The following is an 18,578-nucleotide window of genomic DNA, read 5'->3' as shown; positions in this document are numbered from 1 at the left end:
TGCATGAATGTAGGGTCTCAAATTTGTCAAGATCGGAATAGCTAAACCACTGAATCTCTGTCTTCATGCCCTTGTCAAAAGTGGTCTTTATCTGTGAAATGAAGTCGTTGTCCTAGGTGAGTATTTAAATGACTTGATCCTTATAGATGGGGGGTGGGGAAGGGGCCGTCGGGAAATTAAGCTCTGTACTGTAGGCCTGGCCTCCAGGGGCCGCTAGTGCGCCTTGCAGCGTGGCGGGCGCGTCGCTGCACGCGGACGCAGCATGAGGTGACGCTGCGTCAGTGCGCGTGTAGCAACTGGACTCCGTGCCCTGGCCACTAGGTGCAACGTTGGGGACTCGTGGGGCCTAGCAGCCTGGGAGAGAGAAACCCTCCTCTCTGCTGTCCTGTGCCCCCCATCTGGGCAGTCTGCACCACCTTCTTGTCCTCAGCCACTGCCCCCTCCTCAAGGGTTGGAGGGGGGATCTTGGGGCCGTCCTTCTTGACCCTCCTGCCCCCTGCGCTTCCAGGGGCCGCCTGGGACCACAGCTCAGCATTACAGGTGAGAAAACCTGGGCTGAGGAACCTCTCAAGGCCTGTGGTGGGCACATGTCTGCCTCAAGCCTGGTCTGTATCAACACTACAACTGCCTGAGTCTTGTTTTAGGTGTCCATGGATTCCTTCGTCCAAAGTGGGGATGGAGAGGGTGGTTTTCTCTGAGACAGACAGTATTCTGGGCACAGGGGTACCCCATACCAAGAGAGCTGAGCCCTTCTTGCCATCCACCAAGACCAGGCTTGTTGTGGAACTGACACCAAGGTAATTGGAGAAGTGGTTTATATTTTGATGGACGTGGCCTGTTTTATTTTTATTTCTTAATGTTCTCAAGGACATAAAGGTTAGTTCGCCCTCTTTCTCTTTCTCTGTCTCCTCTCCCTCTCTAGCCATCTTGCTGGTCCTGGGCTTGAACTCAGAGCCTGGGCACTGTCCTTTAGCATTTTCATTTAAGGCTCTATCACTTGAACCACAGTTCCACCTCTGGCTCCCCGCCACCCCCCCACCCCCGATTAATTGGAGAGATAGGCCTAGCCTGGCTTCAAACCAAGATTCTCAGATCTCAGCCTTCTGAGTACCAAGGATTATACGCATGAACTACTGGCACCTAGCTGTTGTTTTTCTTTCCAGAGTTTTTGTTTCTATCCCTGCTCTGTTTGATGTAGGGTTTATGACACTGGAGACTGTTTTTCTTTGAGAGTAGAACTCCTATCTTTTTATCTTTCAAATTCAATCGAGTTCTACCTGACCAGAGCCACTGCCCTCAGAAGCATTCCTCAGCTATTAAATACTTGTTTAAAGGAACAGATACAAAACATGGTGTTAGGAATAAGGCATCTGTATTCACAGAAACAGGGCAGCTATTATATTGTGAATTAATCTTGGCTCTTTTGACATCAAGGCTCAGTGCATTTTGGATTTTGTAATTATTTGACCCTATAAGATACACACTTCAAAACAGATTGTTTCATTTTTTTTTCCTAGCCGAGAAAATAGAGCAAAAAGGTGAAGTGGCATGTTAAAACTGCACTGTGGCACAGTGATGGAGAGTCAGAGGCTTGGAGAAGGAAGCTATATAGTAAGGGTTGTGGTCTTGGCTTTGCATGATATGGAGAGACATTAACCAGGCAGAGGGAGCCACAATTGAGCTACATTGGAGAGGGAAGGACAGAGAAAGACATGGACAAAAGAGGTCAGGTGTGGGTGGGTAGGTGTGTGCATGTGCATATGTGCACACATGCGTGCTGGGGCTTGAACTCAGGACCAGGACACTGTGCCTTAAATTTTTTTGCTCAAGGCTGTTACTCTGGCACTCTACTACTTGAGTAACAGCTCCACTTCTGACTTTTTGGTGGTTGAGGAAAGAATCTCAGGGACTTTCCTCCCTAGGCTGGCTTTGAACTATAATCCTCATATTTTAGCCTCCTGAGTAGCTAGGATTACAGGTATGAACCACTGGTGCCCAGCCCAAAGTAAATTTTAATGTTATTTTTATCTCTGTTTGACTATAGAGGATTTCTGTCTCCTCCTGTACTCTGGTCCTGACACCTAGCATACACCCCCATGGAGCACATTGACTAACCCAAATTACCATCTTTTTTTTTTCTTTTTTTTTTTACTCTGGGATACATGTTTATTACTGTTCTGAGCTTGGATTGAGTCCCACGATTCATGATGTTTTTCCTATCACTGTCACCTGGCAGCTTTTTGTCAGTCTTAGGCACACAATTCACCAACATTAAGATCATCAGCATCTCAGCTTTGACCAAAGAAGAGTCAAGCCAGGTGGTACATGCCAGTACTTCTAGCACTTGAGAAGCTGAGGCGAGAGGACTGCAAGCTTGAGGTCAGCCTAAGCTAGATAACACTACAAAAGCACATTTGGCAAGCCAGTGGGGTAGAGGGTCCTGGTTATCTAGAAAAACCAGTAGTTCACAAAGTAGCAGCATAGAACCTTTATCCAGAACACAAAACTTATGAGATGAAAATGTTGTCTTGGGGATCAAGAGAACAACTTACCTAAGCTTGTTCAACATATTTCTGCTCATTAAACTCCTATTTAGCATCTCTTACATGTCAGGCACTGTGCTGAGTGCTGGTAAAACAAGGTTGAGGTCTCTGTTTTGGAAAAAACGAAAAGCAGTGGGAGGGTTCTACCATGGAATACACCCAGGGTACTCCCTCACTGACCTAACTGATATATTCAGACTGGCTGCTTCAGAAGCATATGGACTAGGCTTGCCTGCCTCCAACGTATTTCACTGTAAGGTACTAATCATCCAGAGGTTATGTGACATTCTGACTTTACCTGGAAAGGAGACACATCTGCCAGTTGTTTCTTCGCTTCTCTGACCCACAGAGTCAGATATTCTTCATACAGATACCTGTGCTTGGATGTGAGGGCGATCTGGCTGCAACATCTGTCACCCCATTGATGGCCAGGGTTGATTCGGCTGATCTGGCTGGCTAGGCGGGTGTCCCCTTCCTCCCTCACCACTCCATGTGCGTCCCTCCCGAAGCTGCGCGCTCGGTCGAAGAGGACGACCATCCCGGATAGAGGAGGACCGGTCTTCGGTCAAGGGTATACGAGTAGCTGTGCTCCCCTGTTAGAACCTCCGAACAAGCTCTCAAGGTCGAGATACCTGTGCTTCTAGGCTTTCACGGGTCCTTTCCCTCACATTCCTTATATAAGCATATTCAAAAAAGAAATCAGGGCTGGGAATGTGGCTTAGTGGTAGAGTGCTTGCCTAGTAGGCATGAAGCCCTGGGTTCGATTCCTCCATACCATATAAACAGAAAAAGCTGGAAGTGGTGCTGTGGCTCAAGTGGTAGAGTGCTAGCCTTGAGCAAAAGAAGTTCAGGGACAGTGCCCAGACCCTGAGTTCAAGCCACAGGACTGGCAAAAAAGAAGAAGGAGGTGGAGGAGGAGGAGGTCAGGTACAGTAGAATACTGTACCTGTGTGATAGGAGGAGGGAGAGGAGGAAGAATTCGAGTACAGTAGAACACAGTCTGATAGCAAGTCATCTTTTCTTCTTGAGTCTCTAACTCTGAAACCTGCAATTACTCTACCAACACCACAGTTGATTTTTTTTCTTTTTCAAAAATCTGTGGTGATAATCAGGACTTCCACCACATCAAACTGAAATTTTGAAGACCATGAAACATTTACCATAAAAATATCCCCAAAGTCATCCACAAAGAATAAAAAAGTAAAAGTCAGCCCACTGGTGGTGTGTCTTCCCTGGGAGCCTAGGAATTCACTTCCAAAAGAAGAAAGATGTGGCTTCAAAAAGTCTCTACTTCTGTATATACCATCAAGCAGTCTTAGCTGCAGGCTAAGAAATGAATGCTTAAAGCATCTAATTCTAGAAGAAGCTAAGGTCAGCTAGGGTAAGAGAGCAGGAATAGGGATTAAATCTAGCAGATCCTGAAGGCCAGTTCAGGTCTTCTCTGAAAACATGCAGAAGATAAACTTGCCCCTAGGTTTCCAGGAGATTCTCACTCATTTTCTCACTTCCTCCAGGTCAGAGATCTGCTCACCTGTTTAAACACCCAACTTGGCATAGACAGCTTGGTCTGCTGTCTGAGATTCTGATGCCCTGCAGCTTCCGTAGTCAAGTGCTTTGAAAGCCAGCTCACCAAGTGAGATAAAATGCAGGAGAGTTCCAATTTGTAAGCAGGCACAAAAGAAGTCAGACACAAAAGAATTTATATTGTGTGATTCCATTTATATAGGTTTCCTCCCCCCCCAGTACTGGGATTGAACTCAGGGCCTTAAACTTAGTAAGCAAGTATGCAGTATTTTTAAAATAGGAAAACAATGTATGGTGTTGAGGTCTTAACTTTGTACAGTAGGTAGGAGTATTGAGTGGAAGGGAGATGAAGACAGCTTTTTTTGGTCTTTTTTCTTTTTTGGTACTGGTGATCAAACCCAGGACTTGCACTTGCTAGACAAGCGCTTTGCCACTAAGCTACATTCCAGACCTACAAGTCGGCTTTGAGGTGCTAAGAATGTGCCAGTTTTTTTCCCTTTGGCTAGATGATTACCCAGATGGGTTCACTCTGTAACAGTTGAATTGTATTTTTTGTTTGTAATACTGGGGTTTGAATTCAGGTCCTTAAGTTTGTTAGGCAGGCACTCTATCGCTTGAGCCATGCCCTCAGGTTTTGAGCAGTATTAATTTCAAGTTAACTTGATTTGCACCCAGCCCTAGTGTTTGGCACATTGCATATTAATGTGCAAATGGCCTCAATCCCCTCATTTCCTGAAAATGCTTTCTAGGTTGGGCCCTGGGTGCTGGGGCACAGAGACATCTGTGCCCTTAAATGACTCAGAAAGAGAACCATCTCATTAGTGTGGTAAAGATGCACAAAGCATCCTCATGAGGATGAAGAGAGAATGAGAAATTGTATCCTTTTTTCTTTCCAGTCAGCTGTGACACATTTTCTCCTCTGATCCACTTTTAAGATTTCCTCCCCTACTCCTCCAAGCAGTGAACTGCTGAACTTGCAAAGCCAGACAGTGCTGGGCCTGGTGATGAGGAGCAACCAAAACTGAAACAGCAGAATCTGTCTACTCCACAGTGGAGGGAACAAAGGCTGGTATTATGTTGCCTAAACTTAGTACTACAATTGTTGGGGGCAGGGGGGGCCAGGGTTGGAGCACAGAGAGCACTTGTGCTCAGAAAAGAAACGAATCTAAAAAGGAGACATGTTCTTCCCTCTCACTCCTCCTCTACTTACCCAGCTTTTGCTACATAGAATTGGTTTCATGGGTGCATCAGAAGTTTCTTTTCATTCTTGGTTTTACCATCTCTGTAGACTTCACATGGAAGCATTTGCTGGCTTTCGTTCGTAGTTTTGTCTTTGGCAGATGTTCCAGATTTGCTTGGTGTTTTAAGATTTTCAAGACTTTAGTTCTCTCTGTCATCTATAAGTCCTCAAAAGGTGTTATAACTCACATGAAACTTTTCTGGAAGGTTTTAGTATAAAAAAAAAAACTTTTTTCACTCAAGGCTGGTGCTCTACCACTTGAGCCACACTCTACTTTTTATCATCATCAGTCATGGGGCCTGAACTCTGAGCCTGGGTGCTGTCCCTCAGCTCTTCAGCTCAAGGCTAGCACTCTACCACAGCACCATTTCCCACTTTTTTCTGCTTATGTGGTGCTGAGGAATCGAAGCTAGGGCCTCATGCATGCAAGGTAAGCACTCTACCACTGAGCCACTTCCCAACCCCTCGTTATTATTTTTAAATTTGCATGTATGTTAGTTGCACCAGAGGGGTTCCTTGTGACATGTCCATACATGCAGACCATGTACCTTGACCCAGCTTCCCACCTCTGTCACTCTCCCTCTTCATCCTTTCCCCTGCTATTATTCTTTGCTTTTTTGATGCCTTCTTTCCTCTGGCTCAGAAGATAAATTCTTTCTTAGCTTCCCATTGATGTGTTGTCTTCTTGGAAAACCCAACTTCTTTAATTTTAATTTCTTTATATATGCTATTTTTATTTATATGTTTATTTACTTATTTTATTTTTGACATGGAATATCCATTACTCAGGCTGGCATCGAACTGTTGTGTTCAAGCAGTTATACTGCTAATATAACTGATATAATTGATATAACTTCCTTTAACTAAGTAAGAATTACTTACTTAGTAAGCATGCCATTTTTCAAATATATCTACATTGTAGAATGACTATGGGTATGTCACCACACTAAATTTCACTCTGTGTTTACTTTTTCTGGGTAATTTTGTTGAGCCATATAGCTCTAACACTCTCACCCCTAATATGAACAACCCATAGAATTGTGCTACTTGCATTACAATTTGAGAACATTTTATCACTTGCATCCCATAGCTGTCACCTCAGTTTCTTTCCTGTTGCCTAACCCCAGATATTACTAATGGATTTGCATGTTTCTTAAGTGGAACCATGTAGTATGTAGTCTTTTATGACTGGGTTCTTTCACAAGTTCCTCAGTATTGTAATATGTATCAGTATTTCATTCCTTTATGTTCCTTTTTGAACACAACTGCATTATAGAGATAATACTGCATTTATCCTATTAACAATAGATGGGCATTTGGGCTCTTTCCACCTTTTGGTTATTTATTTATTTACTTATTTATTTATTTATCATTCCTAGGCTTGAATCTCTGGGCCTAGGCTCTGTCTCCGAGCTTCTTTCTTTGTTTTTTGTTTTTTGGGGGGGGGGTCCGGTCGTGGGGCCTGAACTCTGGGCCTGGGCGCTGTCCCTCAGCTCTTCAGCTCAAGGCTAGCACTCTACCACTTGAGCCACAGCGCCACTTCCGGCTTTTTTCATTTTGCTTATGTGATGCTGAGGAATCGAACCCAGGTCCTCAGGCATGCAAGGCAAGCGCTCTACCACTGAGCCACCTTCCCAGCCCTGTCTCTGAGCTTCTTTTGCTCAAAGCTAGCACTCTACCACTTGAGCCCCACCCCCAGCTTTTTCTGTGTAGTTAATTGGAGATAAGAGTCTCATGGGCTTTCCTGCTGGGGTTGGTTTAGAACCATGATCCTCATCTATCAACCTCTTGAGCAGCTAAGATTACAGGTGTGAACCACCTGGCTCCTTTTGGTTATTATAATAATGAACTTGTGGATATTACTATTCAAGATCTTATATGAACATTTGTTTGTCAGTTCTCTTGGATGTGTGGGTGTGTCTTTGTACATTTATTGAGATTTGCTTTGTGACCTAACATGATTGCTCCTAAAGAATATTCCATGTGTATTTGAGGAGAATGTGTAATCTTCTGTTGCAAGATTGTCTTTTTTTTTTTTTTCTTTTGTCGGTCCTGGGGCTTGAATTCTGGGCTTGGGCGCTGTCCCTGTGCTCTTCAGCTCAAGGTGAGTGCTCTACCACTTGAGCCACAGCGCTACTTCCATGGTTTGTTGTAGTTAAGAGTCTCACGGACTTTTGTATCTCGGCTGGCTTTGAATTGTGATTCTCAGATCTCAGCCTCCTGAGTAGCTAGGATTACAGGTGTGAGCCACCAGTGCCCGGCTAGATATTTTCTTTTTTTCTTTTTTTTTTTTTTGCCGGTCATGAGGCCTGAACTCTGGGTCTGGGCACTGTCCCTGAGCTCTTCAGCTCAAGGCTAGCACTCTACCACTGGAACCACAGCGCCACTTCCGGCTTTTTCTGTTTATGTGGTGCTGAGGAATCGAACCCAGGGCCTCATGCTTACAAGGCAAGCGCTCTACCACTGAGCCACCTTCCCAGCCCCTAGATATTTTCTTTTAAATGATTCGTTAATGTAGAGCCAAATTCTCATTATGTAGGCCAGGCTGGCCTCAAACTTGCTATCTTCCTACCTCAGTCTCCCAAGTACTGGGATTACAGGTGTGTACTACTAAACCCAGTTCCCTATCTCCTTTTGAGCTTCTGCTAGTTTTGTTTTGTTTTTCCTTTTTTCCTTCTTTTGTTATGCTAGGGATGGAACCCAGAGCCTCCCACATAGATAAATGCTTTCATTTCATTATTGAAAGCAATATATTTTATAGTTACCTATTTCTCTCTTAAGGTTTGTCAGCTTGTTTCATGTGTACTTTAGAACTTTGTTCTTTAGAAATAGACAGCTAATTGATATAACTTCTTTAAACTAAGAATTGTGTAAATTTATCATATACAATGTCATTTTAAAATATATTTTTAAATATATTTACACTGTGGAATGACTAAATCAAGCCAGTGAACATATTAAGAATTCTCACTTAATATCTATTCATAGCAATTTTCAAGAATACAGCAGGGCACCAGTGGCTCACACTTGTAATACTAGCAACTCAGGAGGCTGAGCTATGAGAAGCATGTTTCAAAGCCAGCCCAGCCAGGATATTCTGTGAGACTCTTATCTCCAGTTAACTACCAAAAGACCAGAAGTGAAGCTGCAGCTCAAGTGCTAGCCTTAAGCACAAAAGCTCAGGGACAGCACCCAGATTCATCCCTAAGTCCAGCAAAAATAATAAACAAATAAAAAATACCATACATCCTAACCATAGTCAGCATGTTATATAATCTCTTGACCATACTCTAACTGAAATTTTCTATCCTTTGAACAACATCTCTGTTATAGTTTCTTGATGACTGATCCTTATATCAATATATATCTTTCTTTGTTTTTTACAGTAGTTAAACACTTAAAGAGTGTTTTGTCTGATACTATATAACTACCAAAACTATCTTTTGGTTACTATTTGAAAGTAATATCTGTTTCCATCCTTTCATTTTCAATCTATTTTTACCTTTGGATTCAAAGTGAGTCTCATTGGCATATTATAATTGGATCATAGCTTTAAATTATGTTTGCCAGCCTATCTTTTGATTGTGGAGAATTTAGTCCATTTGCATTTAAACTAATTTCTGATAGTGAAAGACTTCTGCCATTTTGCTTTTGAAAAAAATGTTTGTATCTTTTCTGTTGTTCCATAAGTGCTTTTTTTATGTTTAACTGATTATTTGGTGTGTACTGTTTTGAGCACCTCATTTTCTTCTCGTGTGTGTGTGTGTGTGTGTGTGTGTGTGTGTGTGTGTGTGTGTGTGTGTGTGTGTGTGTGTGTTTTGTGGTACTGGGTTGGAACCCTGGGCCTTATACTTTCTAGGCAGGTACTCTGCCACTAGGAGAAAGTCATGCCTCTAGCCCTTTTGGTTTTCATTACTTTTTAAATAGTGTCCAGCCTTTTACCCAGGTTGGCCTGGATCACAATCTTCCTATCTGCACTTCCCACAGGTATATGCCACCACATTCAACATTTTTATTAGGTGAGTTGAGGTTTCACTAATTTTTAGCTTGGGCAAAAATACTCTAGTTACACACATACACACATACACACACACACAAAACAACTAAATTTCAGCAAAATACAAAACTTCATTTCTGTGTATCTCTGTTCCCATTGCTTCCTTTGTGCTATTGTTGTCATATAAATTGTAACTTTATTGTGCATCCATCAAAACAGGTTTGAGCTTGCGTTATGCAATAATCTTTTTTATTATTATAATTTTATTGTTATTATTAAGGTGTTGTACAGAGGGGTTACCATTTCCTAAGTCAGGTAATGAGTGCAAGTCTTCTTGGACATTGTCACTCCTTCCTTTGCTTGCAATTATCTTTTAAATAAAATAAGAGAAAAAAATACCAAAAATATATGTATGCTTCTTATATTTATCTATGTAGTTATCTTTATTTGCTCTATTTTTTCATATGAATTCAAGTTATTCTCTATTATCCTTTCATATCATCCTGAGGGTTTATGTTAGTATATTTAATATAACACATATTTCCTAGCAGCAAACTTCTTTAGTTTTTGTTTACCTAGGAATGTCTTTAATTTATCTGCCTTTATTATAGGATGCTTTTGTTGAGTATTATATACTTAGGTGATTAACACTCTGAGTATTTCACCTCATTTCCTTGTGCCCTCCTTCCTATCTAATGAGAATTTGACTTTTATTTTTTGAGCCATCCTGGGGTTTGAACTTAGGGCCTAGATGCTGTCCCTGAGCTTTTTTGCTCAAAGCTAGTGTTCTACCACTTGAGCCACAGCTCTGCTTCTTTCTGGTGGTTAATTGGAGATGAGTCTCATAGACTTTCCAGCCTCCTGAGTAGCTAGGATTACAGGTGTGAGCCACAGGTGCATGCCTGGCAACTATTAATCTTTTTAAGTATTCCTTGTATGTGATAATCATTTTGTGCTTCCTGCTTTTAAGAATCTTTGTCTTGAGAGGGGTGGGGGGTAGGAGGGAGTGTAGTTGTGGAGGTGGGAGGGAAGGGATGGTAGGTAAGGGAAAAACAAAGGAGGAGGCAACAATGCTTGGTAGGAAATGTATTCATTACCTTGCTCATGTAACTGTAACCCCTCTGTACAGTATTTTTACAATAAAAATGTATTAAAAAGATTCTCTTATCTTTATCTATTCACAGTTTTATTATGATACATTTAGTTGTGGACTCCTAGAGTTTATACCGCTTATTGTTCATTGAGCTTCCTCAAACTATAAGTTAATATTTCCATCAAATACCAAAAAGTCTCTGACTTTATTTCATTTGGCTTCCTTATCTCTCTTTCCTTCTGGGACTGTAATTATGTATATGTTAATATGATTGCCAGGTGCTGATGGCTCACACCTATAATGCTAGCTACTCAGGAGGCTGAGATCTGAGGATGGCTGTTCAAAGCCAGCTGAGACAGGAAAGTTCATGAGATTCATCATCAGTTAAGCAGCAAAAAGCCAGAAATGGAGCTGTGACTCAAGTGTTAGAGCACCAGCCTTGAGCAAGTAAAGCTCAGGGATAATGCCTAGGTGCCCCAGTGCTGGCAGGGAAAAAAATAAAACAAAAACTTGATTGTGTACTGGATGCTGTGGCTCTGTTCTTCCATTATTCTTTTTTTCTTTTTAATCTTATTCATCAGACAGGATCATCTAAGCTGGTCTACCTAAAAATTAACAGATTCTTTCACCTGCCTGCTCAGATCTGGTACTGAGACTTTCTACTGAGTTTTTCATCTTAGTTGTATTCTTTATTAATATCTTCTACTTGGTGATGCAGTATGCTTCTAGTTTCTATTCTTTGTTATAGATTCCTTTAATTCTTCGAAGATATTTAAGACAATTGATTTAGGGTTTTGTTCAATAGATGTAGTCATGATTTGTCAATTTATCTCCTCTCCAATTATTTACCCTCTCACTTTTATTTGCAAGTGTTCAATGTCATGTTTAAAATTGGATATTTTGAATATTATAATGCAATAACTCTGGAAATCATATTCTTCTTTCTCCTTAGGATTTATAATTGCTACTTACTGTAGGTTATAGTTGTTTAAATAACTTTTTTTTTAATTTTTTTATTGTAAAGATGCTATACAGAGGGTTACACTTACATGAGTGAGGTAATGAGTACACTTCCTCTTGAACATTGTTACCCCCTCCATTGTTTTCCCCCTACCATCCCCTCCCTCCCTCCCTTCCCCAAGGTTCTTTTTTTTTTTTTTTTGATTGTGATTAAGTGATTACTTAATTTCCGGAAATTCACAGTATTGTGGAATAATGATGCTCATTTAAAGTCACAAGTTCATTCTAACTTTCCTGGAGCAAATTGTCTATCACAGTCTGTAATATATAACGGTGCTCACATGTTATATACCATATATGTGATCAGCAGCATGGGGATATTTGGTAGTGGTTCAACCAGATGAGTGGGAGTTCTTTGTTTCTTAAGTCCTGTTAGTTTTGTCATATCACCTAACATTTTGGATTTATCATCCACTTATCAGGGAGACCATGTACTGTTTGTCTCTTCGTTCTTGGCTTACCTCGCTCAACATGATTCCTTCTAGCTCCATCCATTTCCCTGCAAATGCCATTATTTTGTCATTTCTAATGGCTGCATAATATTCCATTGTGTATAGATACCACAATTTTTGGATCCATTCATCTGTGGTGGGGCATCTAGGTTGTTTCCATATCCTAGCTATTGCGAACAGTGCTGCAATAAACATGGAGGTGCACGTGTCCTTGTATATTGGTTCCTGTTGTTCAGGGTAGATGCCTAGAAGTGGTATGACTGGGTCGTAAGGGAGGTCAATCTTTAGCTTTCTAAGGACCCTCCAGACTGCTTTCCAAAGTGGTTGTATAAGTGTACATTCCCACCAGCAGTGTAATAGGGTTCCTCTTTCTCCACATCCCCTCCAGCATTTGTCGTTGGCTGATTTGTGGATGTGGGACATTCTGACTGGGGTAAGGTGGTATCTCAGGGTTGTCTTTATTTGCATTTCCTTCACCACCAGGGATGATGAACATTTCCTCATGTGTTTCTTTGCCATTTTTATTTCTTCATTTGAGAAGTCCCTCTTTAGTTCCCTTGCCCATTTAGTAATTGGTTTGTTGGGTTTGGGAGGGATTAGTTTCTTGAGTTCCCTGTATATACAGGATGTTAACCCCTTGTCTGATATATTGCTGGTAAATATTTTTTCCCAATTAGTTGGTTGTCTTTCTAGCTTGGTTGCGATAGCTTTATCTGTGCAGAAGCTTTTTATTTTAAGGTAGTCCCATTTGTCGAGTCTCTCTCCAATTTGTTGTGACCCTGGGACTCTGTTCAGGAAGTTCCTTCCTGTGCCTATTAGTTCAAGTGTCTCTCCTACTCTGTCCTGCAGTAGTTTCAGAGATTCAGGTTTAATGTTAAGGTCTTTAATCCATTTTGAGTTGATGTTGGTGCATGGTGATAGGCTGGGGTCCACTTTTAGTTTTCTGCATGTGGCTGCCCAGTTTTCCCAGCACCAGCGGTTGAAGAGGCTGTGTTTCTTCCATTGTATGTCTTTGGCTCCTTTGTCGAATATCAGCTGGCTGTAGGCCTGTGGATTTATTTCTGGATCTTCTATTCTGTTCCATTGGTCTTCGGGTCTGTTTTTGTGCCAGTACCATGCTGTCTTTGTTATTATAGCTCTGTAGTAGAGTTTGAAGTTCGGCATGGATAGCCCTCCCATATTGTCTTTATCCCCTAGAATTGTTTTGGCTATTCTAGGTCTTTTGTTGTTCCATATGAATTTTTGGACTGTTTTCTGTATTTCAGTGATGTACGTCATTGGGATTTTAATAGGAATTGCGTTGAATTTGTATATTAGTTTTGGAAGTATTACCATCTTTACTATATTAAGTCGGCCTATCCAGGAGCATGGGAGGTCTTTCCACTTCCTAGTGTCTTCTGCAATTTCTTTCTTTAACTTTTTATAGTTCTCATTAAATAGTTCTTTTACATCTTTGGTTAGGTTAATTCCTAAATATTTTATTTTTCGGGAGGTTATTGTGAATGTGGTTGCTCCCTTTATTTCCCTCTCTTCCTGTACATTATCAGTGTATAGGAAGGCAACTGATTTTTGTGGGTTTATTTTGTATCCTGCTATTTTGCCGAAGTGATTTATGATTTCTAAGAGTTTGGGGATGGAGTTTTTGGGATCGTGGAGGTATAGTATCATGTCGTCTGCAAAAAGGGATAGTTTAACTTCTTCTTTCCCTATGCGGATCCCTTTAATGTCTTTTTCTTGCCTTATTGCCCTGGCTAAGGGTTCTAGGACTATATTGAAGAGGAGTGGAGACAGTGGGCATCCTTGCCTTGTTCCTGATTTTAGGAGAATTGGTTGTAGCTTTTCCCCATTAAGTATAATATTGGCTATTGGTCTGTCATAAATGGCTTTTATTGTTTTTAGAAATGTTCCTTCTATTCCTATTTTCTCCAGAGCTTTTAGCATGAATGAATGTTGAATTTTGTAAAAGGCCTTTTCTGCATCTGTGGCGATAATCATGTGATTCTTGACCTTGGCTCTGTTGATATGTTGGATTACATTTATTGACTTACGTATGTTAAACCATCCCTGTGTCTCTGGGATGAAGCCTACCTGGTCATAGTGAATTATTTTTTTTATGTGTTTCTGGATTCTGTTAGCTAGAATCTTGTTAAGGATCTTTGCATCTGTGTTCATCAAGGAGATTGGCCTGTAATTCTCCTTTTTGGTTGGGTCTCTGCCTGGTTTGGGGATGAGTGTGATATTGGCTTCGTAGAATGAGTTTGGGATAGCTCCCTCCTTCTCTGTTTCTCTGAAGAGCTTGAGGAGTATGGGTATTAGTTCTTGTTTAAAGGTCTTATAGAATTCTGCTGTGAATCCATCTGGTCCTGGGCTTTTTTTTGTTGGAAGACTTTTGATAGCTTCCTGTATCTCATTATAGGATATTGGCTTATTTAATTGGTTAACTTCTTCTTTGCTCAGTTTGGGCAACTTGTATTTCTCTAAAAATGCATCCATTTCTGCCCAATTTTCTTCCTTTAGAGAGTATAGCTTTTGAAAGTAGTCTGTTAGAATTGTTTGGATATCTTGGGTACGTGTTGTGATGTTTCCCGTGGCATCCCTAATCCTATTAATATGGGTTTCCTCTCTTCTTTTTTTAATTAATCTAGCCAATGGGCCATCAATTTTGTTTATTTTTTCAAAGAACCAGCTTTTTGTTTGGTTTATTTTGGTTATGGTTTTCTGATTTTCTAATTGGTTAATCTCTGCTTTTAATTTGGTTATCTGGCTTCGTCTAGTAGCTTTAGGTCCCATTTTTTCTTGTTTTTCTAGCTGTTTTAATTGCAACATGAGATTATTTACTTGGTCTGTCTCCATTCTCTTGATGTGGGCACTGAGGGCAATAAATTTGCCCCTCAGGACTGCTTTTGCTGTGTCCCACAAGTTTCTTTGTGAGGTGTTTTCATTTTCATTGAGTTGTAGGAAATGCTTTATTTCTTCTCTGATCTCTTCTGTTATCCAGGCATTGTTAAGGAGTGTGCTGTTCAATTTCCATGTATTAGAGAAATTTCTGCGGTATGCTTTGTTATTGAGAGCTAGCTTGATTCCACTGTGATCAGATAGGATACAGGGGATTATGTCAATCCCTTTGTATTTGCTTAAGTTCCTTGCATGAACTATGATATGGTCTATTTTGGAGAAAGTTCCGTGAGCTGCTGAGAAGAATGTGTACTGTGTTGTTTTAGGGCGAAATACTCGGTAGATGTCAGTTAATTCCGCTTGAAGTATGGCCTCTCTTAATTCGGTAGCTTCTTTGCCAATCCTCTAGTTGGTAGACCTGTCCTTTGGTGAGAGTGGTGTGTTAAAGTCTCCTAGTATTATCGTATTGGGATCTATTTTATTCTGTAAGTTTGAGAGCATTTGTTTGACATATCTGGGTGCACCAATATTTGGGGCATATAAGTTGATGATGGTTATATCCTCCTCTTGGGTTGTTCCCTTTATTAATATGTAGTGTCCATCCTTGTCTTTCTGTACTGATTTTAATGAAAAGTTTTTTTTTTTTTTTTTTTTGGGTCCAGTCGTGGGACCTGAACTCTGGGCCTGGGCGCTGTCCCTCAGCTCTTCAGCTCAAGGCTAGTGCTCTACCACTTGAGCCACAGCGCCACTTCCGGCTTTTTTCTTTTTGCTTATGTGGTGCTGAGGAATCGAACCCAGGGCCTTGAGCATGCAAGGCAAGCGCTCTACCACTGAGCCACCTTCCCAGCCCCATGAAAAGTTTATTTTGTCAGATATCAGGATAGCTACACCTGCTTTCTTACTGGGGGCATTTGATTGGTAGATCCTTTTCCACCCCTTCACTCTGAGTTTGTTTGTATGTTTGGCTGAGAGGTGGGTCTCCTGAAAGCAACAGATGGATGGGTCTTGTTTTCTGATCCAGTCCTCAGTTCGTTTTCTTTTAATTGGCGAATTCAGCCCATTTATATTAAGAGAAAGTATAGAGAGATGCATTGTTGTCCCTGCCATTCCGTTTTCCTAAGTTTTTCTTCTTTCCTTTCCTCCTGTGCTTGCTCAGTTAGACTTTGAGTAACGCCTGTTTGGGGCAGGCCCCAGTTCCTGGTTGCTTTCTTCAGGTTGTGTCCCCCCTCTTAGAATTCTTTGTAATGCTGGCTTAATGTTTATGTATTCATTTAGTTTTTCTTTGCTATTAAAAGTTTTCAGTTCTCCATCGAATGTGAATGCTAGCTTTGCCGGGTATATCAGTCTGGGTTGGCAGTTATTGGCTCTCAGGGCTCGTATGGTGCTTTCCCAGGCTTTTCTTGCATTCATTGTTTGTGTGGAGAGATCTGCAGTGATTCTTATTTTTTTCCCGTTGTAGTATAGCTCCTTCTTCATTTTTGCTGCATGCAGGATTGTTTCCTTATTATTCAGATCTATCATTTTTACTATAATGTGTCTAGAAGTGTTTCTCCTGGGGTCTTGCTTGTTGGGTGTTCGATAAGCTTTTGTGATGTAGTTAAGATGGTCGTTTTTGAGGTGGGGAAAATTTTCATTGATTATATTGTTAAATAGGTGTTGCATTCCCTTGCTCTGGAATTCCTCACCTTCGTCCACTCCAATTATGCGAAGGTTAAATTTTTTAGCATTATCTGCTTGCTCTTGAATATCCCTTTGGTTTAATTTGAGTGATTTTTTCCATATCTGTCACTTTAAATGACTTTTTAAACTATTTTTATATAGAGTCTATTGATTGTAGTCACTTGCCTCTGTTCTCTTAGCTTTGTAGTCAACTGGTGATTTGATAGAATTTCTTTAAACATCTAGAGTCAAAATGAAACTTTGAGAGGCAAATGTGAATTCAAGACCAGCCCATGCAAAGTTAGCAAGCCCCTATTTCAAAAGCAAATATAGAAAAAAAGGTTTGGAATGTGTCTCAAGTGGAATACCACTTACCTAACACGTGTGAGGCTTTTGGTTCAATTCTTAGTACCAGGAAAAAGAAAGGAATAAAGGAGATAAAGGAGGAGAAGAGGGTATGAAGGGGGAGAAGAAGAGACAAATTGGTTGGGGAAAAGGGGGAGAGCAAGGGAACAAGGAAGGAAGGAAGGGGGGAAGAAAGGAAGGAAAGGAAGGAAGGAAGGAAGGAAGGAAGGAAGGAAGGAAGGAAGGAAGAAGGAAGGAAGGAAGGAAGGGGGAAAAGAAAATAGGAAAATAGGTAGGTCTTCTAGTTCTTGCAGATTGGGTTTGTGTTGAAACATTCCTTCAACATATAACCAGATCTTATGCAATTCTTCCTTAGCCTTTTTTTGATTATCACTATTTTCCTGATTATGTAGCACCATCAGCCAAAGGTGAAAGCTTAAGTTCTTCTCAGTCTTTCCTTAACATGTTCCTAGCCCTTGGCATTGTGGTCTTCTAGATTGTCTAGTTCATGTGGAAAGATATTATATGGGGTAATATCCTTTATTACCCCCTGTGTCCCTTCCCTAGCCTCTTCCTTTTCTAGCTTTTTGGTGTCTTTACCTTTTGTTCTATCTGTATTCCCTAGCCCCAGGTAACAATGACTGGTGTATTTGCCTTTAAATACATTTGAGACCTACTTTGCAGAATGCTTAACCCAGCCCTGAGAAAAGTCTAGGGTGAGTGAAACCAAGGCAAACCCTGAATGAGTATGTAAAGAAGCCACACGATAGGTCAAAGCATACAATCAAGGGCTGGCATATTGCTGAGTGCTAAAGCAAATGATCATGAGGCCCTGGGTTCCATACTGAGCACCACAAAAATAAGTTAAATAAGTAAATAAAACCATGAGAATAAAGTTTATATCACCACTTTTAGCACTAGCATGCAGTACCAATGGATGCAGTTGGTCATGATAGCCAAGTACTGTCAAGTGACACCATCTTAAAGCAGAGCTGTGCTATTGAGCTGTGCTGGTTTTAGTTCTATAGAGGTTTTTAAAAAATGACAGTGTCACCAGGCATCAATGGCTAAAACCTGTAATCCTAGCTATTCAGGAGACAGATCTAAGGATTGCAGTTCAAAGTCAGCCAGGGTAGGAAAGTCTTTGGAACTATTATCTCCAATAAACCACTAGAAAACCAGAAGTGGCATTGTGATTCAAAATGGTAGAATGTTAGCCTTGAGCCAAAAGAGCTCAGGGACAGTGCCCAGGCCCTGAATTTAAACCCCATGACCAATAATAATAACAACAACAAGAAAAGTCAGTGTCATTCCATTTTTCCATCATGTCTTAAAATGGGAGTCGGGTAATGCATCTACCTCAGCCACTTGACCTTTGTGGGGGCATGATATTCACTTTTTATAATGGACCTGGAAAAGCAATTTCCCCTGGGTACCAGCAGCCCACTCACTCTTTTTCTGAGGAACAAAGGGATACAAAGCCTTTAGCTTTCTTCTAGAGGTTCACCAGTCCTGACCTGTCAGTTCTTTCCAGGACAGAGCATCCTATGGTTTGCAGATGTCCACACCCCAGAAGACTCCACTACCTCTTCCACAGAGACAAGGTAAGTGTTCTTCACCTGTACAGGTCAATCACTAATGAGGGCAGGGTCAAGAGGGACTAGAAAATCCCCTGGTTGGGAGATTTCCTTTGGCAATCCCCAGTTGCCCCTCTGCTCATCCAGTGTGGCTTGGGATGGTGGTGGGTGCACAGTGACACCACATTTGCTCTGTCACATCCACAGGGGCCTAGGCAGCAACCCCTTTGTGC

At 41.2% G+C, this 18,578-nt stretch overlaps 1 protein-coding gene across 6 annotated transcripts in view; it reads left to right on the top strand.

Moving 5' to 3' along the window:
- The window catches only part of Fam178b (family with sequence similarity 178 member B), a 112,579-nt gene that overhangs the window by 1,023 nt on the left and 92,978 nt on the right, over positions 1–18,578 (top strand). For 2 of the 6 annotated variants that reach the window (XM_069988463.1, XM_069988459.1), the window contains exons 1-2: positions 319–540; positions 18,303–18,372. In XM_069988463.1, the coding sequence (XP_069844564.1) occupies positions 18,316–18,372 (57 nt within the window). In that variant the 5' untranslated portion in view covers positions 319–540; positions 18,303–18,315. Of the gene's footprint in view, positions 1–318; positions 541–18,292; positions 18,373–18,578 lie in introns of those variants that run through there. The other 4 variants (XM_069988464.1, XM_069988460.1, XM_069988461.1 and 1 more) reach the window with 2 other exon arrangements.

This window comes from Dipodomys merriami, unplaced genomic scaffold (genome assembly GCF_024711535.1).
Source record: "Dipodomys merriami isolate MVZ:Mamm:240054 unplaced genomic scaffold, mDipMer1.0.p SCAF_36, whole genome shotgun sequence".
Taxonomy (NCBI): domain Eukaryota; kingdom Metazoa; phylum Chordata; class Mammalia; order Rodentia; family Heteromyidae; genus Dipodomys; species Dipodomys merriami.
Note: the sequence above shows the minus strand (reverse complement) of the source record. Positions and strands in the feature narration are given on the sequence as shown.